Genomic DNA, 23521 nt, shown 5'->3' on the forward strand with positions numbered 1-23521 from the left:
CTGCTGCTGCTGCTGCTGCTGCTGCTGCTGTTGTTTTTATCCTGTTTCATCATATTCTGCTGCTGCTGCTGCTGCTGCTGCTGCTGCTTTTGTTTGTTTGTTATTACAGTCAATGAAGAACCCTTTCCAATTTTGTTCTCATGTCATCTATTCTATTCTATTCTATTCTATTCTATTCTATTCTATTCTATTCTATTCTATTCTATTCTGAAACCAGCATTTTATTTTTTGCTGAAACACTTGTTCACAAATTGAGAAACCTTGGCACATCATTTCCCCCCCAATTTTGACACTGTTTCCATAAGACTGTTCACTGGTGGAATGTTTAGAAACAATTGCTTTTTGGAGCATTCCTCAAATGTCCTATAAAAATTGGGCTGAGAAAATAATATTAATTATGTTGAACATCACATAATGTGTCTTTGTAGTATATTCAGTTAAATATAGTTTGAAAAGGATTTACAACTAATTATTTCCTGTTCTTATTTAACATTTTACAACGTAACAACTTTACATTTGGGATAGTTTGATCTACTTTGTAGGTACCACACCCACTTGCTTTGTCTCAACACTTGTCTGATGCATCTTAATGTTATTCCTCTGAGATGAGCTACAGTGTGTGTGTGTGTGCTATAGCCATATGTTCCAAAACGTAATGAAAATACTATTAACTCTTGTCACCCACACACAAGCACAAACATGTCCTCCAGGGCTGTAAAGGTGGATTAGCTTGCTATTGCATGATGTATTGGCTTTACAAGTGCAGACCAAAGCCACTAAGTGATGAATGAGGGGTGTTCAGAGGGGAATGCTTTGTCCGACGACCATTTAAGTTGACTCAACGGCGGTTATTTGTGATGCTTATAAAGTCATTGGTTTGCTTTTGCAGGCTACGAATTTGACATTTGTGAGTAATGTGAATTTGCTGATTGCATTGCCGTAAATATACAGTAGGCTCCATTGGAAGCTTGTTATCAAACATATGGGGCATGATTTACTCAGATCTCAAATTGCAGGCGTTAAATTGCATGTTCACTCTAACAGATTGCCACTGCTGATCGTCTGTGTGTAGTGCATGATCTCAAGAGTATGATCTTTTCCTCAGACCCCAATGGTTGGTGCTAAATTACTTGTTCCCTCACTGTAAATGACTGTGCACTGTTGCCAAAAGTTGTTGAAGTGGTGGAGACTCAAGTTTTAAAAAGTGTTTTGCCATTCAATAGTTTCTGATAGTTGACACTATGGAAAATCTCAATCAACACTTGGACTCTTTTGACTTTATACACAAGAATGATCTAATACACACTGATTTAGAAAATTTGTAAATACAGTGGTACCTCGACATATGATCGCTTTGACACACGATCTTTTTGACACCTGACATAAAATTTGTCTCGCCATTTGTTTCTACATCCATCGACATGCTAAAAAAAGGAAAAGGTGACACTTACCATTGAAATGAAGAATGTCTACGATCTCGATGGTCTCCCTCCGACCTCCGTTCGCCAGTCTTTATAAGGTGAAAATTATTATTGTAACATTGCCAAAGAAATTGCCAGCTTCGTCAGGTTTTTAATCATTTATTTCACAATTTGTGCAACGCAACATGCCTACTGTCCGCCACAGTTGACGCTAACGAAAGAACATTCGAAAAGTGAAAATAAAAATTGATATGCACTTGTCTCATATTGTGACATCAGCCATGTGGTGAGTAAAGGTACACCACGCAAAACACAACCGCCACATTAGACCCGTCAGAGAATTCGTTACATTATTACAGGTATCATTATTAGTACTATTATTATTCATATTTGTATTCATAATTCATTTGTTTAGCTCTGCATAATTGCTATTTGCAATAGTACCAGCATTATTTATTTAGGATTTAGTGTAGGTTTTCGGGCTGTGGAACAAATTAATGGAGTTATCATGTATTCTTAGGGGAAAATCCTGATTTACATACGACCATTTCGACTTACAAACAAGATCCTGGAACGAATTGACTTTGTATGTAGAGGTACCACTGTAAACATTACAGGTGCACGATAATTATCGAGCCGATAATTATCGGTCCAATAATAGGAATTATGACGTCATCCCAATAAATCCGATAACAAAATATGTTATCGGGCCTATTAATATTACTTTTGGCACGGTGTCGTTGTTTGGCATGGGATGTGTGCGTTTATTTCCACTCCCGTTTTGCCAGTATGCAAAGTTTTGTTACACTGCTAGAGGTCGTATTTTTCCTTCACTGAGTTATAAACCTTACTATTGCAATTAGCAAATGTTTGCATTTTACAGTGTTATGTTTACAAGTTCTTGAGAGGCCTTTTGTTTATTGATAGGCTTGCTGTTCTAAAATTGCCAGGTTAAGGAAGTTGTTTCATGGACCAAGATGACAAAAGTCTCCTCTCCTGTTGCACCAAATGTTATATCTGCTGACAAAGCACAATACCTGTTGGGTTTATCTTTGTTAGTTTCGGATCAGTGCTAATTATTCAGTGGAACACATCATCAATAATATATACTGACTGATTGATTGTGATTGACTCAAATTATATTTATTTGAAAAAATTAATATGAGCACTTTATCTGAAGTCAAAACTTTTCTTGTCTTTCTTTTGTCCAATATAATAATGTTCAGGTCATCATGAAAATTCTGGTTCGGTAAAGGCAAATCTATGCTGAATCAACCAATAGTATTTTTGACCTACAGGTGTTCAAAAAGCCAGGTGAATATACATTGAAAAATTGTATATATTTTCGGTTATCGTATCGGTGTCGGCCTTGAGGAGCAGGAAATTATCGATATCAGTTTCAAAAAATGGATATCGTGCACCGCTAGTATACATAAAGGTCTGATTTGGAAAACAGGTGAAGGAAGGTTCGTAGGCTCTGACTTGTTACCATCACAGTGACTTTGGAACTCTAAACATCTCATGATTTCTGAAAGAGTATAACTGCTGACGAAGCGATGTAAGATTGACATGAGGTAGCGTAAGGACAGAGAGACAGACTGGGAGTTGGATGGCTGGTGAGGATGGTTCGTTGCGTCAGAAGACTCGTCCCTGCAGATGTCAGCAGCACTACCCGCTCATTGTGTCTTGGTTTTCATCTCCTCACTCTCTTCCTCTGTGTGCAATTCTCTGACCCCGTGTCAAATTCAAGCTAATGGCTTGCGTACTCTAACCACTGAGCCGGCAAATTCTCTACTCTGCATGTATTTGGCTTCCTTTTCTATCCTTACCTTTTTGTCAATGCAGGCCTTTTTTTAATACTATCCAAACATTTGCTTAAAACTTTCACCTGCAATACCCTCAGTTGGTCAATTTCTTATACTTTCCATCCATCTTGCTATCCCACTAACTCATGTTATACTATACATTCTTTATTAATACACAAACATATACACACACACGCACTCCTTCACACACATACACAAGGTGTATTGCCTTTTATTTCCCATGGTGTCTGCAGTGCATTCGGCTTCAATTGCTGCAGCAATGTACTGGAGCAAGGCACCTGCTGTGCTGAGCTGATATGACGAGAGAGTCAGATGCAGACACACACATGAACGCACACACAGCACAATCACGCATCCTGTATATTAGGCTTCCAAATGCTAAGATGGCTGAAAAAAAGTCATCTGTCTGTAAATGCAGACACAGTTCATAACTACAAAATTGTAATTGCAACTTTGTATAATTTAAAACTGATGGCAGAAAATTGTTAATAGCATGTATCCATCCACATGAGTTTAACAATTTTCTGCTTATAGTACATGTAAACACATAAATTGTCATGCATGGTTTTCTTGATTTTATGGAAGCTTTCTAGGCTGCATACCTTTGGCCGTTTTTGTGAAAATCTCCCTATGTTCCATCACTTCGCCTATTTTACTGAAAGCGATAGAAAGACCTGACTGCAGTCTATGCAATCACCGAAAGTAACGTTTGAGTTCAAGGATATGGTACATGAACTGAAATACACATTTTCTCTGTATGCACATTAAAACTGCAATCCATCATACTGACAGATCTCGTGTGCATTTGTTGCCTGATCTATTCAAATAAGCGGGAGAAATATTGGACACACCTCTCAGTATGATCCAGAGCAGCTCTAAACCACCACAAAAAAGTACTGCAATAACATGTACTGTAGAAAAAAAATGGGCATTATTAGACAGTTTATGGGATGCATGCATGCAATTTGAAAGTAGAAGTTCTGTATCGACCAAAGTTGCTGAAAACATTAAATCATGAGTCACAAAAATAAACTCTGACGATTACAAATCGGAATGTGTTGACTGCAGCCTGAATGCGAATACCACAGCTTATCATTGCATTGAGAATGGATAGTTGTGAATACCCTGTCCAGTGAGTTTACACATTGCTGAGTTGTTTCAAACCTTTCAAGGGCTGCATTGTCGGGTGTAGCCTGATCCACACAGCCACTGAGGCGACAGCTGCCACCTCCAAAAAATGCCTTGCCACTCTAGCTGCCAACCCGATTTGAACAATGTCACAGGAAAATGTATCAACTCAAAGTAAAGCCTGGTCTTAGAGGGAGCGAATGCACCCAAGTGCACTTAAAATTGGTAAACACAGACTTTCCTAGCAGAATTCACTCAGCTGCCTCCAGTTGTCTCTTTCTTTGTATCGTACAGCCACCTTCGCTCCTGACATAACTCTGCGTTCATTGACATTTTCAGAGATATATTAATTTAATAATGATTATAATTGTGCTAGTAGTTTTTAGTGCTGCTTTGCTGCAAAGACTGAAGCTGTGGTTTAACCTTATTAAACAGGATTTCAATGTGTGGGTCATTTCATAATTGCAAAAAGTTAATAGGTGATTTTCCTCGACAGGCAAGGTGACAGGTAAGGAATATTAATTTTGCCACAGGTTGCTGTAGGGCTTCAACGATGGTGGCTCACTTGTTATTCTGGTTGCAATGCTGTGTGTGCTTGTGTGTACGTTTCTTTGACCCACAGGCATGCTGCTAAGTGTTGAGATGAGAACATTAGGAACCAAAGAGTCTTTTGTCACCATTAAGTGTGGGTCATTCTATTGAGTAGAGAAGTAAAGGAAGGTATAGTCCAAGCTTTGTCTTACCTGACTGCTATTTAACACAGCACACTGATCGAAATCGGGCTGAGCTTTTCATTTTAATGTTTGGACCTGGCGATAGGCTTAAAATTCACTTCACGTAAATGACTTTAAAAGTGTTGCTTCCTACAGACAGGCCCAAAAAATGTATAGAATGCAACCACTGGGAACATACTGTAGTTAAAAGTGGTTTGTAAGGACCTTCAAGGCAACTTAAATTGTAATATTATTTGCATGAAATTATATTCATGTATGCTTCTGTGAACATTCAATGAGTTATGCAATCAAATGTCAGCATCTATATGCTGCCATGTCAATCTAATTAGCCCCAAGCCTTCAGAATCAGTAGTGCTGGCTGATGTAACTATTAGCAATGGGACTGTTTCTTTACCAGTCAGACTCCAAAGTCACTTTACAGGGCCAGCAAGCTGGAACACAATTATGTCAGCACTTTTCCACCTTTTATTTGGTCAGAGCAAAACATTACACTCAACTACTCACTTTTAACAATGAGCAAAACACATCTGTGGCAATCTAGACATATTTATGTGGTAATAATCAGTGTCTCTAGTTAATGGGGAATGTTTTATTTACGGTTTTGTTACGGTTGTCAAAATTATCGCGTTAATGGTCGGTAATTAATTTTTTAAATTAATCACGTTAAAATATTTGACGCAATTAACGCACACGCCCCGCTCAAATAGATTAAAATGACGGCACAGTGTCATGTTCACTTGTTACTAGTGTTGCACTGATACCATTTTTTGGCCCAATACCTGGCTGTGCAGTATCGGCCGATACCGATACCATACCGATACCATCCTGTTTATATATATATATATATATATATATATATATATATATATATATATATATATATATATATATATATATATATATATATATTTTTTTTTTTTTTTTTTTCCCAAAGAGCTACATAATTGGATGTGAAATCATTGCTATCAAGGCTTTGTCAGGCTGTTGCTTACCTTTGCAAAATAGGAAAAAGTACACTAAACCCTAGTAGACAATAGTTGAATAAACGTTTGGCTCTCAAAAGCCAAAATAGTGCTACATTTGTGAAATTAATAAAACATGTATAATACTAGCCCAACAGTAAGAAAGTCAAAATAAATTCATAATAATAAACTGAACTGAATAAACTTTTTTTAAACCTCTCAAAGTCCAAACAGTGCAACTTTCATGAAATTATTGTCACATTCTGCTGCTGGTTAGATAGTGTTTTGTTGCTGGGCTGGAAATGGGGGCGCTCCTGACGTCGCACCTGAATCCAATGCAGGCTCATCAACGCAGCATTTAAGCACGGGTGATCTCAGAGAAGGCTGCAGAGATACACTGGGGAGAACAAGTATTTGATACACTGCCAATGGGAAAACCCATTGACAGTGTATCAAATACTTGTTCTCCCCACTGTATATGCCTTGGTGATCGCCATTTGACATCTCGCACTATAGTCTCGCTACATTTGCTTGTTACGCCCCTGCATTGGGTTTTTTCATGTTAGTGTGCTGCTCTCGTTTGTAACCTCTATCCTGTGCAGGTATTTGAGTGTTTTTATTTTGGCTTTTTGGCTAGCTGCCTATCGTCTTAGTTAACCTTCGAGTTTGTAGCATTGAGCTCCGTCGACCTGCTGTCACGGACTCCTTTTGTTATTTCTACTATCCCGCGATCGCGTGTTATTTTTTTGTTTGCAATCATTAAACCCTTGTACGTATCCCCCGCATGTTGTCTGCTTCGAGGTTCAACCTTGTTTCCGTATTTGCGGACGCTAACAAGAAATAATAATTGTCCACGGCATCCCATCTCTCTATTAGCCTCCTTTTTTTCAGGAGCGGGGAATCCCTTATTTCAATTTCTGAAAGGTGGCAACCCTACTTTGGAAACGGTTCCCAAATTACTGCGGCATTTCTTTCAGTAAGTGACAATAAAAATAAAGTAGACGTAGTGAACTGACCAGAGATTGTTGCTCTGGTCCAGCGCCCTTCCTCTGGAGAGCAAGTCCTGCTCTTCCAGGCTCATACTCGTCGTGTTCGTTCATGTTTCGTCTTCAAATGTTTTATCAGGTTCGAGGTATTGAAACTGGCCGATTTAACTCCACATCTCGAAACTTTCAGGCCGCAAATCTTGCAAGCAGCCATTGATTTTAATCGACGGGATTTTGAAATATTTCCCGACCACCGCCATTTCTCCTGGTTTGTTTTTCCTCCATAATATGAAAAAGCGATCTTGTTATTGGTCAGAGTGGCTATTGGCCCGCTCCCATTGGTCTGGAGCAGGCCAATAGCGATAGCTGCTTGGTGTTCACGTGTCATCACATAACACAGAGACAGAGTGTAATGAGTGCCAGGAGGAAAAAAAGGCTGCGGTCAAATGTTATAATAACTGACCGGTAAATGGTATCGGCGCCGTCTTTGTTGGAACTCGCCGATACCGATACCACCATTTCGGGCCGGATCGGCGCCCCCTGCCGATACTAGTATCGGTGCATCTTTACTTGATACTTGTGCTTTTTGTCTCCCTCTGCTGGCGCTTTAGTGCGACTGATTTTATGAGCATTGTATAATTATTGACATCAACAATGGCGAGCTCTTAGTTTATTTTTTGATTGAAAAGTTTACACATTTTCTTAAAACGAAACCATTAAGAGGGGTTTTAATATTAAATTTCTATAACTTGTACTAACATTTATCTTTTAAGAACTACAAGTCTTTGTATCCATGGATCACTTTAACAGAATGTTAGTTAATGCCATCTTGTTGATTTATTGTTATAATAAACAAATACAGTACTTATGTACAGTATGTTAAATGTACAGTATATATCCGTCTTGTGTCTTACCTTTCCATTCCAACAATAATTTACAGAAAAATATGGCATATTTTATAGATGGTTTGAATTGCAATTAATTATGATTAATTAATTTTTAAGCTGTGATTAACTCGATTAAAAATGTCAATCGTTTGACAGCCCTAGTTTTTGTACTGTTATTGGTAGGGTTAGGCATCATTTAAATTTGAACGGTTCCGATTACTATTCCACGTTTCAATTCGGTTCCAAACGATTCTCGATTTTCAATTCTTTTAATAGGCAGGGTCAAAAAATAGTTTGTATTAATTTCACAACTTCCTGATTATTTTTTAAATTATATGAACTTTCAATTAACTATGAATTTCTCACAGGGCTATTTTTTTTTCAACTTGTATATAAATATCAGTCTTTGAACTTGAATATGATGAAGTTTCTTTCCACAGGAGTTCACTTTCACAAAGATGTTTATGTTTCAAAAGCTCACGGAGAAAACATTTACGCATATTTTTTTGCCTATGTTTTAAAACAATTTTTGTTGAGAAAAATAATCGTATCTGCCTTCTCAGGCAGTAAGTGGGAGTGGTCTGGACAGATAGGGTCTCCTGCAGTGGAAAATACACGTTCACTGGGTGTGGATGAAGCTTGAACGCATAATATGAGAAAGCAAGAAAAAGTATTACAAATAGTATAAAAAATATTACGTCGGGGTAAGGTAGCTGTGCGCCGCTGCGCACGCTACATACATGTACTGTACTTTAGCTAGGAGCTATGACAAAGCATTAGTACAACATTCTTCTATTGATTATAATTTTATGTAGATGATGCAAAATTATAATGATTTCCTTATTTGAAAAAACTAGAGCTGTCAAAATTATCGCGTTAACGTGCGGTAATTAATTTTTTTAATTAATCACGTTAAAATATTTGAGGCAATTTACTAGAGGTGTGCATCGGCACTGCCCTCATGATTCGATTTGATTACGATTCGGAGGGCCACGATTCGATTCGATTCGATTCAGAGGGCCACGATTCGATTCGGTTCGATTCGGCAATGCATCACGATGCATTAAAGCCTGGGATGCATTAAATCATGAGGCAACACAAGCGGTCAGACATTAAACAACTTTTTATAGGCTCTTGTGTCATTCCTGGTTGTAGTCAAATGAAAATAGTAATATATATAAAAATAAATAAAAAAACATCACAGCATTTAATTAGTGCTTTGAATGAGACCAGGGCTTTCTTTCTTTTTTTTTTTTTTTACACACAGTAGCAGCCTTTCATTTTTTACACACCGCATAAGTTTGGTCAAGTTTCCCACCAACCTCATAGAAGCCAAAATGTCTCCATATGCCTGCTTTCAATGTCTTTGGTGCGTCAATAATCTTTCGCGCTATTTCTTTCTCCGCTTCAGCCATTGTTGTTATGTCTTATCTCTCTGCTTTCTCGATTGCCACTGCGCAATTGCGCATGTCTGTGACGTTACTCCCGTGAGGAAGCAGATTTGGGTTCCTCGTCCCCCCTGCATTGCTTGTACAGTAGCTCCCTCTACAGGTAAACATGAGAATAATAATACAAATGGGGAAACCAAATCCATTGCATCACCGGAAGATTTTTGAACGGATTTATATATTTTAATATGTGCTGAATCGATTCGGCTTGTTGCCCGCATCGAATCGCATCGTCCATGGCCCGCATCAGGATGCATCGATTATTGTTGACACCAGTACAATTTACGCACATGCTCCGCTCAAACAGACTAAAATGACAGTACAATGTAATGTCCACCTGTTACTTGTTTTTTGGTGTTTGGCTCCCTCTGCTGGCGCTTGGGTCCAACTGATTTCATGGGTTAGTGCCATGAATGAGCATGGTGTAATTATTGACATCAACAATGGCGAGCTACTAGTTTATTTTTTGATTGAAAATTTTACACATTTTAATAAAATGAAAACATTAAGAGGGGTTTTAATATAAAATTTCTATAACTTGTACTAACATTTAAGAATTACAAGTCTTTCTATCCATGGATCACTTTAAGAGAATGTTAATATTGTTAATGCCATCTTGTTGATTTATTGTTATAATAAACAAATACAGTACTTACGGTATGTACCGTATGTTGAATGTATATATCCGTCTTGTGTCTTATCTTTCCATTCCAACAATATTTTACAGAAAAATATGGCATATTTTATAGATGGTTTGAATTACTATTACGATTAATTAATTTTTAAGCTGTAATTAACTTGATTAAAAATGATAATCGTTTGACAGCCCTAATAAAAACCGATTCTTAAAACAAAAACTTGTAATGCTCTTGATTTTAACAGAGGCAGCAACGCGCTACGTTCAGTACTTAGCTGCGTATATAGCTACATTAGCCCGATGTAATAATGTGACTTATTCTCGTACTATTCCATCCATCCATCCATCCATCCATCCATCCATCCATCCATCCATCCATCCATCCAAAGACAGACGTAATTTATTGTTTTACTTACCTGATTCTGACTTGTTAGAGGACCGCCGCAGGGTGTCAAATACGCGGCACTCAGCTATGCACTACTCGGCCCTTGTATTCCATGAAGCCAGAGGTATTTAATCATTTTGGTCATGCAGCGACCTTTGCATGATATAGCTGTGTTGCAAATGTTGCACTGAGCTGACTGGTCCTTTTTCTTTGTGAAGATGAGCCAAACTTTTGAGCGCTGCCGTACCGTGTCCATGGTTGAAATCTAGTTGCAATACACAAACATGCGCTTCATTCGGCTTCTTTCTCGTGGTGTTCGGCAGCTATTTTTTTTTTCTCCGATCGGCGGTCAGGGCACCGAAACATTGAATCGAAATTTTAAAAATTCGAACGGCTACGGGAGCATAGGAGTGTTAGTCCCGGATCCCATCGATGCTCGATGCCTAACCCTAGTTATTAGACATATTTAGCGGCATGTTATATTGCTTTTTGTGTAGCATTGATCATTTGTTTAATTGCGACATATTCATGTTGGTACAGTAAGCGTGTAGTTTCCTACTGTTGTTAACTAGACATTTTTTATGTTGTAACTTGTGACACAGGTTGAAGTAGCAACTTGTGAAGAATAACATGACCAATAGTATGAGGGCAAATGTGCTGGAGTGACAATAAACTAGCTAAAAAGTGGTGCTGGACCACAGATGAGTGATTGTAGCAAATATTGATAACCAAACCTCAACCCACACACCTGCAACCCTGCACAGATAGACACCCATAGACAAATTGATCTGCAGTAACTGGACTCCACTTCAGTAGAAAATTAAATTTACCAGAAGAAAATAGGTTTGAGAGCAGAGTGGGATTGCAGAGGAATACTTGTGGAAGTCAGCCAGAAAGCCTCTACAATAAAATGCTGGATTTATTTCGATTTGGAGCTAGGCTGATGCAGACACATGCACAAACTACTGTCTGAGAAAAAGTGTCATTGTAAACACAAATCTCCTGGAGTCATGACTCATCTTGTTCTTAATACAGTACATAGCTGTTGACTTGGTGCTACTATCCTTATTTTAAATGCATTATATCGTATTTTTAATCGCATACTGGCACTAACAGGAAAACTAGAAGCACTTATTTTATCAGACAAGAAAAGATTCATGCATGCATGCATGCATGCCGACATTTACTGCATTCCTAGGAAGTCAGTTTGTTAAGTTGTATAGCATCAAGGGTGAGACACACGAGAGGTGACGTCGCTCGCATTAAATACATTTTCTATGGGATGAATGCAGAGGTGAAAATAACCAACCCTCTTGTGGTGAAGCGACACCCGAAGTTCATGCACGTAAAATTTCACATTCATTCACATACTAGAGCACACGCGGACCCACGATGCGATATAAGAAAATAAGAAATGATTTTATTTCTGTCGTTGTCGCCTGGCACCACAACCAATCAACAACCGATTTATTGATCGACAAATCATCTACGAGGACACTGGCCAGCCCGGAAATTGACATCCATACGCCACGCTTTGTCAACATTTAGGAGCGTATCATTTTAGCATTGTGCGACCAGCACATACAATATTATACCCCTCGCCGTGATTTCCTGGACATAAATAAAAAAGCAGCATTATAGGAAGTTGCTGGCGTCCATGTAAATCTCATGGTTGCAATCAGAAAAAAAGGAACATTTTAAAATTCCCTCCAAATTCATAGCCAATGAGAGACGAGCGCATGACGCACAGGGCGATGCATGTCGCTGTTGCTTGCCGCCGCATCCGCACCATGCTCAATGTGTTGGCTCAACAGCTCAACAGCGATGACTTACACATTTCACCACTGCTCATCGTCTCTCGTGTGTTTAGCCCCTCATTCGCGAAATGTATACAGTATCACAAAAAATGGTAAGAGGGATATAAGAGGTAAGAGGGATATACACGACTGCAAAGAACACCGAAAACCCCAAGGCCTCATATTTAGAGTAGACTAGCAGTATGGCCCAGCGTTGCTCGGGCTTCTGTAACGTGAATGGAATACAACCGAATCGCAGATATAACATACTTTCCTTAGAGATGCACTTGTAATGTACTAACAGGAAAAGGATACCTGTTCTGCCTTTGGCAATGTCTTTTCGATATTTATTGACTCTTATATTGAAATGCATGCTTTTATATTTGTAGCGCTTTCACGATCAAGTGGGGGCGCAGTTGCTTACATGAAGAAAAGCGAGCTTGCACGCAAGAAGAAGACGCGCAGATACGAACCACCCGAAAGAGCGAATGAGAGAGGCAAAACACGGCTGTGAGCCTAAGTGCGTTTTTTATGCTTGTAAAATACGTATCTACAGAGCCTGTATGTATCGTCTTTAGTATTGTTATGTGTTTTCCGTCGTGATTGGACACTTAAAGCCAGTTGTGTATTAGTTGCTGTATTAGCTGCTAATTATCATAGCAGATTTACGTTGTTTGTTTCTGAGAACGATGTTGATTGCTTTATTTCTATTTTTAGAGTCACACTTCATGTTAGGATCAACGGCAGAATAAATTCAACAAATCATACCAACGTCTTGCGTCATCATGTGAGAGTTTAGCTCGCTGTATGGCCAGGACTGAGCCATAGCATCTTAGTGAGGACAGTACAATACCGTAAAAGTGTTAATGCGCAATCAGTTTTCTATCACTGTGTACAGTATTGTGGCGCGTGACGTGTAGAAAGAAGAAAATGGAGGTGTTATGTATCACACATGCTGCTCTTGTGCCTCATACACCGCATTAACGGAAGGGACAGTGCCTTTATTGAACAGAAAACACAAGAACTTAACAAAATCAACCACCCTTTCGGTCATGGCTGCTACAACTACCCATGAACCATTGCAGGCGTAACATGTATGCTACAGTCGCTACAGTATGAATATCCAGCCGAAAAGAATCCCTTAATGATATTCCTGAAAATTGTAAACAAAAAAATTAAATCCAGCGTCTTGTTGTGATATACTCAAAGCCACAACGTATCATCACAGCACATTTCAATTTGTACATAAAACCGTAAAGTTTGAAAGCCAACTGCAACATTGCAATCACAAGATATGGGTCTTCTGCCCAAAAGATGGCGCTGTGGCCTCCACAATCAGGGATTATCTGTGCTAATTTTGGGAGTTTCCAATTAATTTTCCACACTAAAGGGAGGCCTACAGAGATCAAACACATATGAAGAACACTCCAAGAAACATGAAGTACAATTGTATAAAATTTGATCACAATCCGCCCAGCCGTTTTGGAGTCGATATACCCTACCCACCGACGTCACAAAACCACGTGCTCGCTGTATGGTTCCGCCCACTTGTCCGTCATTTTGTCTCTGTATTAGCATTGGTTTCAATTGATCGAGGAATTTAAAATGCATTTCATGGAAGACCCGGTGCGTTCTGATGCCGTAAACTCACTGGATGTGTTGCATAAAAGGCGTTATGTGGAAAAGCTTCGTTCTATACAGTCGCCAGATCCATATTTGATGCCTAAATCGATGATTTTTTGACCGGCTGCCTTCGCCGTCTCTGCCTGACCCTGATATTTACAACTATCTTGTCCACACAAAATCAGCCTATTTTCACGAAAGTTTGAAAAACTTTAAGAGCTTGGAGGCTTATAAATGCTACGTTGCTGGTTGGGTGAAACAGGTCCTCGTACACGAAAATTCGGCAGGAATCTTGTGCTCGGAAGGTGAGTTACGAAATTTTCAATTCAAAATCTTTTGTTCTTGCTAACATCCACTGTCAAGTCTAATGTATTTCATGTCATTTGTCAATGGAGCTAGGGCTTTTAATGTTTATGTGGATTAGCGATAGCACTCTCACTACATACATACGTGTATGTTGTCGGCGATTAGCCTAGCAATGATTTTAATTGTGGTTGTCAGCCCAAAACCCTCTAAATATATATTAAATGCATCTTACCAGATATAAAATGACTACTACATAATCTGTGGTAATCGTTTGGAGCCCAGTTTTCTCGTCGAATTGCAGCAGCCCATCTCGCTCTCTCCTCTCCGTGTCTCTTGGAATCCGGTAAAACTTCAAGTCTCTCCGTCTATCTTCTCTGTTATTGCAACCGACCGCCACACACGCCTTCACCATTTTGATTATTAATGTTAACGAGCAGAAAAACACGCCGTAAATAGGAGGAATGTACGTAGCCGTAACAGGTCAACACGATGTGTTGACGGACAAGTGGGCGGCACCAGTCAGGAGAGCGGAGTTGTGACGTCACGTGGGTAGGGTCTATAGGAAATAAACACACACACACACACACACACACCCCGACACAGACAAAGTTCCATTCATATATAAGTATAGATAAAAGATGCAAATCAATTAAAAGCACTCTCAGCCTTATGAAGCTTTAACTATAACTAATTGACTTTTCATCCGAGTGTTTCGCTCAACCCTGTAGTAAACATTAGGAACCATTTTCATACAATACATAAACAGCCAGACAACTGCATAAATGAAAGCGACTGATACAGCCTGTACTGTGCAACGTATCTCTCATAATTCGCAATTGTAGTGTGTGTTTGTATGTATATATATTTTGTATATATATATAATATATATATGGCGGAAAACACTCAGGTCAGTTCCGCTCTGAGACCCCCAATTTGGCCAGATTTCAAAATTGTCCGATATGCATGTGTGATACATCATTGGAAAGCTTAAAATCTCAATTTTCCAGGGGAAGAAAAAGTTTGGACACGAGGGAATTAAAAAAATAAATTAAAATGTTTTTTAAACAGCAAAGCCCCATCTGGAGGTGAGAGCACGCGAGAGCAGAATTACAGACGCCGTGACTTTAACGAGATATTATCGTGTACTTACCTTGTTTCGATCCAAAAACTCCATGTCACATGCATCACTGAGTGTCAAGACACAGCTGTGAATCGCCACAGCTGGATTTTTGGGGGATTTTATGGGTGAAACAATGAAATATAACAAGGGTTGCGATGCAGAAATAGCAGACATCAAGGAGTGGTTGAGATTTTTATTTTTCATATATTTACCCTTTTAAACTTTTTTTTTTGTCTTTGGATCGATTATTTATCATCTAACATATCGGGGAAAATGCGACAGTAAAAAAAAAAAAAATTTAGCGATAGTTATGAGGTAGATATCCGCGACTTTTATACAGATGCCATTTTTTTCATTGTGACATCATTTGTTTAAAATTTTAAAATATGCGAGTAGATATTTTTTTAAGTCGTTTTTTTTTTTTTTTTTAAACAAAATATTAGACCTCAATTAATGATTCTAAGCTAAAAATGACAGACTTTTTGAATAATAAATATAACTACCTTGTCTTCATGGCTGGGTTGAAACAAAAACGGTTGCGTGACGTCTGTAAACGGGGGTTTCCAGGGTAAAACGGGCAAATTAAAAATAGTTTAGGGGCTTCATGCGTCATTAATCTGCTATGGCAGCATATAGACATATTGTTCTATCAAACGCAACAGTTGTTTTGGCTTAAAATACAGCAGTTTATTTTAAAGAGGAGTGCAAGAGCAGAAACTGCTTTTTCAGTCTTGTCTGTGTTTTCCGCCATATATATTTTTTATGTGTGTATATTGTATATATATTACATGTTTATATGTATCTATATGAACAAGCGTCGCTCAGATAAATAGTATTTAAAAACATGCATTGAGCTGAAATTTATTTTGTGGAGGGGTCAATTATTTTCATGAATTTATCTGTTTCAATTTAATGCGAGTATTTTTCAGATTCCACTTTAAACAGGTTGTTTTGCTTCAACCTGTGGAAACACTCTTCAGTTGGGGAAAAATGAAACACATCCAAGCTACTAAATTGGTTCATGCACCATTGCCCTCCATTTTATTATTGTGATGATTAGAATAGCTTTTTTCCCCCAGGGTGCTGGCATAAAATTGAAGCTCTTTGGTTACCTGAATGCATAACGTCCCAAAAAAAACATAAAAGAAAGAAAGAAATTGCACAATAAATTGAATATTTTTGTCAGAAGGGAAAATGGTGTGCTTGCCACAGTTAGAATGAAACAACTCTGGAAATATTTTTCTTTTAAAAAAAGGATATTGGAGGAATCTCTGACAACAATCTGTATTGACAGAATGGCAGGCGTAAATAATTAATAGTGACAAGAAGCAATGGGATATAAAGGCGATGCCTATATACGTAAAGAGGAGGTGAAGGTTAGATGAAGACAATATGTCACGCTAACAGGTGAACAATCTCAGGGAATAATTAGGAATCTGTCTTTCTCATCTCTTTTTTTCATTTCTCGCTTGTGTCACACTGGTTTAGTTCCTTGCCGACATGTCGAAGGGCCGATACAAGCAGACATCCATTCGTGTGTGGAAATCAGCTGGTTGTGACTCAGATGCCTGTGGCCATAATCCCCCTAAGGAGGGTGGGCCATGTATAGGGTCATTATGACGAAAGACTGCAAACTGCCGTTTAGTCGCTTGAGTCACATATGCTTGTGCTGCTCCTGTCATAAGGGTTGATATCATTTAAGATAATTTCATAGAGTTATTTAATAAAGGAATGTGCGTATCAGGTCATTAGAGTTTTACATGAACCCCTTTTAAAAAATCTTTCTGCATTGTCTTAGTCCGCATCACCACTTGTCTGAACATTCTAGTCACTTGTTGCAGGTTCTCTTGTAGTGTTGCTAAAGTGTTGCGCGCAACATGCAAGATGTTTTTTAATGGTTACGGGCACATTTTGGTGACTGAAAAGGCTTACTCTATGAGATTTATTTATTTATTTTTAATGATTGTTTTATTACTCACTAATGTGCTTGTAGTGTGCCTTCTAGTTAATAAATTTCTTTGTCAAATTATAGGTAATCAGGATATTGCCTATAACATGGGAAAGAAATCAGAAATTCTAAACTTACTCATGAGGACCTGTAGTGTAGTAGCTGGCATAAATACAGTGTATCACAAAAGTGAGTACATCCCTCGAATTTCAGCAGATATTTAACTATATCTTTTCATGGGACAACACTGACAAAATGACACTTTGACACAATGAAAAGTAGTGCTGTCAGCATTACTGCAGAGATTGAAGAGGTGGGGGGTCAGCCTGTTACTGCTCAGACCATACGCCGCACTCTACATCAAATTGGTGTGCATGGCTGTCACCCCAAGAGGAAGCCTCTTCTGTCACAAATCCAAAATTCAGGACAGAAGATAGAGACTGTGTCCGTGCCTCGTATAGTGAACAGGGGAAAACCGAGTACTATAGGAACGAGACCAAAGAATTTAATACATATAGCCCCTGATAGCAGTGAAAATAAATTAGCTCTTAATAAATATATAAGATGCGGATTATTAAACATCAGGTCAATCTCGCCCAAATCTCTGTTAGTTAATGACTTAATTGGGGATTACAATATTCATATTTTGGCCCTGACTGAAACTTGGCTTCAGCAGGATGACTTTGTTAGACTTAATGAATCCACACCCCCAAGTCACGTGAATTTTCACACAGCTAGAAGCACGGGCCGTGGAGGGGGGGTGGCAGTAATATCACACTCTTGTTTAGGTATGAGCCCAAAAAGTAAAGCTAATTACATTTATAACTCCTTTGAAAGTCTAGCACTATCAATTATAGACGCTAACTGGAAGAACCAAAAACCAGTTCTGTTCATAGTGGTTTACCGTCCCCCTGGTCCCTACTCACAGTTTTTGTTAGATTTCTCTGACTTTTTATCTAGTATTTTGCTAAGCTGGGATAGAATTATAATTGTAGGGGATTTTAATATACATGTTGACGATGAAGGTGACTCCCTTGGTAAGGCCTTTAATGACCTACTAGATGGGACTGGCTTCATTCAAAATGTAAATAAACCAACTCATAGTCACAAGCACACCCTGGACTTGATTTTAACCTACGGTACTGAGATTAGTGATCTTAGTGTCCATCCCCACAACCCTGTACTGTCTGATCATTTTCTAATTACCTTTCGGTTTGTGCTTCAAGATAATCCACCACCAGTGATTAGAACTCAGATGAAAAGGACATTAGGTGATCACTCTGTTTCAGAGTATAAACAGATAATTCAGCCTATATTTGCCTCCATGTCATCTAATTATGAAGGAGTGATGTCCGGCCTTGCTGTTAATGACGAGTTTGTTGATCGTGTTCTGTTTACGTTTCGTACCACCCTAGATGTCGTCGCTCCCTCCAAATTAAAGTTTGTCAAGCCGAGACGAGCATCTCCCTGGTATAATGCTGAAACACGCTCTCTTAAACAATCGACACGTAAATTAGAAAGACTTTGGCGCCGTTCCAACACAGAGCACACCCTCTCTGCTTGGAAACACAGCTTAGTGACATATAAGCAGGCCTTGCGCACGGCTAAAACCAGATTTTACTCATCCTTAATAGAGGAAAACAAAAATAATCCTAGGTTTCTGTTCAGCACTGTAGCAAGGCTGACAAACAGTCACACCTCAATAGAACCTTATATCCCAACCACCCTTAGCTGTGATGACTTCCTAAAAATTTTTAACAATAAAATCGCAACTATTAGAAATAAAATAAATGAATCACTTCCAATTATTAGGTCTGATAAAGTGCAGACAAAGAATTCGGAATCTCCTATAAACCCCTCTAAAATATTAAATAACTTTACCACTGTAGACCAAATTGATGTAACTTCAATTATAATGTCCTCCAAACCATCAACGTGCCTCCTTGACCCAATCCCAACCAAACTTTTTAAAGAGACCCTGCCTCTAACTATTGACACTATCTTAAATATAATAAATACCTCATTAGTTACTGGCTACGTGCCGCAGTCCTTTAAATATGCAGTTATTAAACCGCTCTTGAAAAAACCTACTCTTGATCCTGATATTCTGGCCAATTATAGACCTATTTCTAACTTACCATTTCTCTCCAAAGTCCTTGAAAGAGTGGTAATTAAACAGCTCTGTCAGCACCTACAGGACAATAGTTTATTTGAACAGTTCCAGTCTGGCTTTCGAGCTCATCATAGCACTGAAACCGCATTAGTTAAAGTAACTAATGACTTGTTACTTGCCGCTGACGTTGGATTAGTCTCGATCCTGGTTCTGCTGGACCTGAGCGCAGCCTTTGACACAATCGACCATAATATCTTATTGCAGAGATTAGAATGTGACATAGGCATTAGAGGAGCAGCCCTCTGCTGGTTTAAATCATATTTATCTAATAGGTACCAGTTTGTCAATGTAAACCAGCAATCATCATCGTACTCTAGAGTTAGTTATGGTGTGCCGCAAGGATCTGTCCTCGGGCCCATCTTGTTTACGCTGTATATGCTTCCTCTAGGTAACATCATCAGAAAACATAGCATTAACTTTCATTGTTACGCTGACGACACACAACTGTATTTATCAATTAAACCTGAGCAGGTCAGGCAAGTAGAAAAACTAAGCGCCTGCGTCCGAGATATAAATACCTGGATGAGCACTAACTATCTTCTACTTAACCCTGAAAAGACAGAAGTCCTTATAATAGGCTCGAAAAGTGTTAGAGACTCTTTATCTGCCCAGATAGTCACTCTGGACAATGTAAGTGTAGCCTCCAGCGCCACAGTTAAAAACCTAGGAATTTTATTTGACCCTGACTTATCGTTTAAAGCACACATTAAACAAACCTGTAGAACGGCTTTCTTTCACCTGCGCAACATCGCCAAAATTAGAAATATTTTATCTAAAAGCGATGCAGAAAAATTAATTCACGCGTTCGTTACATCGAGATTGGATTACTGTAACTCCCTACTTGCAGCTTGTCCTAAAAGCTCTCTAAAAGGTCTTCAGCTAGTCCAAAACGCAGCAGCAAGACTTTTAACAGGAACCAATAGAAGAGAGCACATCACCCCTGTGCTCCAGGCACTTCACTGGCTTCCAGTCGAGTTTAGAATTAAATTTAAAATACTCCTTCTTACATTTAAGACCATTAATGGGTTGGGGCCATCTTATCTCACCGATGCTCTGGTTCCATACCGCCCCAACAGAACACTCCGATCTCAGAATGCAGGTCTACTGGTAGTTCCCAGGGTTCATAAAAGTACTGTCGGAGCTAGAGCCTTTAGCCACCAAGCCCGTTTTATGGAATCAGCTTCCAGCTAGTATTAAAGAAGCCGAGACAGTTTGCACATTTAAGATTAGATTAAAAACGTTCCTATTCGACAAAGCTTATAGTTAGGCTAGTTGAAGTCGGAATAGACTCACAGTTTAAGTTGCACTAGAAGCTATAATGCTGGGGGGCAGTACAGCCGCTGAGTTCTATCTCCTTTTCTTACTCTACCTACCACTTGTCTTACTTTATTTCTATTTTCCAATGTTAATATCTAGTTGTCTAGTCTCTTCATCACTAGTCACCCGGTGTCCCCTTTCCCCCCTCCCCTCTGGGGAGGGGCTATTTTTCAGCTGCAGCCTCCTGACTGTCCGGACCCCTGGCTGGATAGACGTCCTCGCTGCTACCCCCGTCTCATCTGACTAGAGGGACCTCTTCTTGCTCCTTTACTCCACTGTATTTTTACGGACTATAATTTCGCTTGCTAATTTCCATTAGCCGTTCTGGGGTTCCTGTCTATCCGTCCTGGGAGTGGATCTCTCCTGACTGTGGTACTCCCCAAGGTTTCTCATTTTTCTCCCAATTGACTCTGGAGTTTTTGGAGTTTTTCCTTGCCGGCATGGAGGGTCTTAAGGATAGGGGATACCCAGGACTTGAACTGTATCTATTCATCTTTGTTGCTTCATTTCTAATTGTGTATCATATTGCCTCTGTAAAGTCCTTTGTGACCTCTGTTGTGATTGAGGGCTATACAAATAAAATTGAATTGAATTGAATTGAATTGAAGATGGTACACAAAAAAGCCTGCAAACAGTTTGCTGAAGACATGTCAACAAAGCACATGGATTTCTGGAACCATGTCCTATGGTCTGATGAGACGGGCGGGCTTTCTCTGCAGCAATGCTGACAGCACTCCTGTAACGAGTCACATGACATTTTGGAGGGAAAATGACAAGCAGTACTCAATTTGGACATTTAGGGATGTACGTAGTTTCTAAGGGGTGTACTCACGTTTGTTTGACAGGGGTTTAGATATTAATAGCTATAGTTTGAGTTATTTTGAGGGGAAACTAAATTATCTCTATTATATAAGCTGCACATAGACTACTTTTTTATTGTGTCAAAGTGTTGTTTGTCAGTGTTGTCCCATAAAAAGATATACTTAAATATCTGAAGAAATGTGAGGGTTGTACTCACTTTTGTGATACACTGTAGTTGTAGTCTGTCTCTTTTCTAGCCTTTAACATAATCCTGGATAGGAAAAACTTGCTGGCTCGCTAGATTTTGAACTTCTATTCACATACATTCACATGTATACTCCATTTTAGATGACTAAAAAGAAACATAACAACTGTTCTTTATGTTCCGAAACTTAACTGGGCTGAAACTCTGCTTTCAGAATGTGCTGTAAGATGATTGTCTGATATCACCTGCATCATATCATCCCCCATTCCTGAAAAAAAAATATATATTTATATTTTTAAAACATTATTTGTGTTCACTTCAGAATGTGGATTTTTCCTACAGAAACAACCATCTTGATTTGCACCTAAATGCCGAAAGACAATTTTTTTTCATACAGTAATTAGTATGTGATCCAATGAAGTCTACTGAATGATCAAAGTAGGTCTCACATTGCTGTTTGAAATTTCATAATTTATTTAAACTGTTGGCTGTATTGCTGTACTACTGCTTACAAGGTTTTGCATTCTTAACTCTGGTCTTGTTATTACGTGGTTCGAGAGGATTAGCATCATGGTCATCTTGCTCAACTGTGTGACACTCGGAATGTACCAACCCTGCGAGAACATAGACTGCACCTCAGACCGCTGCCAGATACTCCAGGTAATGTTGTAATATCATTTTTTTGTATTAGGACACAGTGTAGTAGTGCTACAAGCCAAAGAGCACATAACTGTACTGAAGGATGGACATCATGGAAGGCAATTACCTAATTTTCTTGACTGCCAGTGACTGCTGACTCTGAACATATCTGCTTTGTATTATACTTTATATGAACTTCGCAAGATTCACGGATCCATTTCCGTGATATATAGTCCTGCTTTAATCCTTTGTGTATTCCACCATCCTACAACATAGCCATCTTCCCTTTCGCTGGCCTTTTTCTAACAAGCCTATTGTTTCTTGAAGTAGTCAGCGGTGCCTCTTTCTAGTGGTTAATAGCAAAGGTAGAGATTTTGCTGACTAATCTAATCTAGTGAAAGTCAAGGGTGGCCCTTGCATGCTACTTTTGTGAAAATTCTTGAGTTTGGCTTTTAAATATAAAAAAAAAAAAAAAAATCATTTATACTATGTGAGCGTGTGTGTTTCTGATTATATAGATAGGTAATCACACTGAATGAGGGATGCATTTTTGCATTTTTTTTTTCACTCTTGTTCAGGGGTGAAAGCGGCTAGAATTTCTTGCCGGACCTCCCTGATATAAACTTTGGCACGGACCCTTTTTTTTTGGGGGGGGGGGGGGGGGTGTAGGTGGGCTTAAACCTCCTAAAACCACAGAAATGCAAAAACTGCTTTTGGCACAGTTATAAATATAACACTCGATAGAACACAATAGGTATCACACACACAGTAGTTAGCACGTTCCTCTCACAGTTCTGACATCAAGGGTTCAATCCTGGGACATCCCAAAAACATGCAGGGTAGGCTGATCGAACACTCTAAAGTGTCCCTATGTATGAATGTGTGTGCCAGTGGTTGTTCGTTTCCTTGTGCCCTGCGATTGGTTGGCAACTGATTCAGAGTGTACCTCGCATACTGCCCATAGATAGCTGGGAGTGGCTCCAACTCCCCTGTGACCCTCGTGAGGATAAGCGGCTTGAAAAATGAATGAATGAATGAATGAATGAATGAATGAAAGGTTTCACACATGCATGCACACTAGAACAAGGCATCAATGAGAAACTGATTTCCATTCAAAATTGTATTTCTTCACCAATTTACAAAATTCCATTTAATACTCCATTTAATTTCTATTTTCCC

The 23521-nt window shown here is 39.0% G+C and overlaps 1 protein-coding gene across 2 annotated transcripts in view; it reads left to right on the top strand.

Moving 5' to 3' along the window:
• Positions 1 to 23521, top strand: part of cacna1ia (calcium voltage-gated channel subunit alpha1 Ia) — a 284448-nt gene that overhangs the window by 133090 nt on the left and 127837 nt on the right. For both annotated transcript variants that reach the window (XM_057860633.1, XM_057860634.1), the window contains exon 3: positions 22251 to 22363. In XM_057860633.1, coding sequence (XP_057716616.1) covers positions 22251 to 22363 — 113 coding nt within the window. The remainder of the gene's footprint in view (positions 1 to 22250; positions 22364 to 23521) is intronic.

Source organism: Corythoichthys intestinalis, chromosome 16 (genome assembly GCF_030265065.1).
Source record: "Corythoichthys intestinalis isolate RoL2023-P3 chromosome 16, ASM3026506v1, whole genome shotgun sequence".
Lineage (NCBI taxonomy): Eukaryota > Metazoa > Chordata > Actinopteri > Syngnathiformes > Syngnathidae > Corythoichthys > Corythoichthys intestinalis.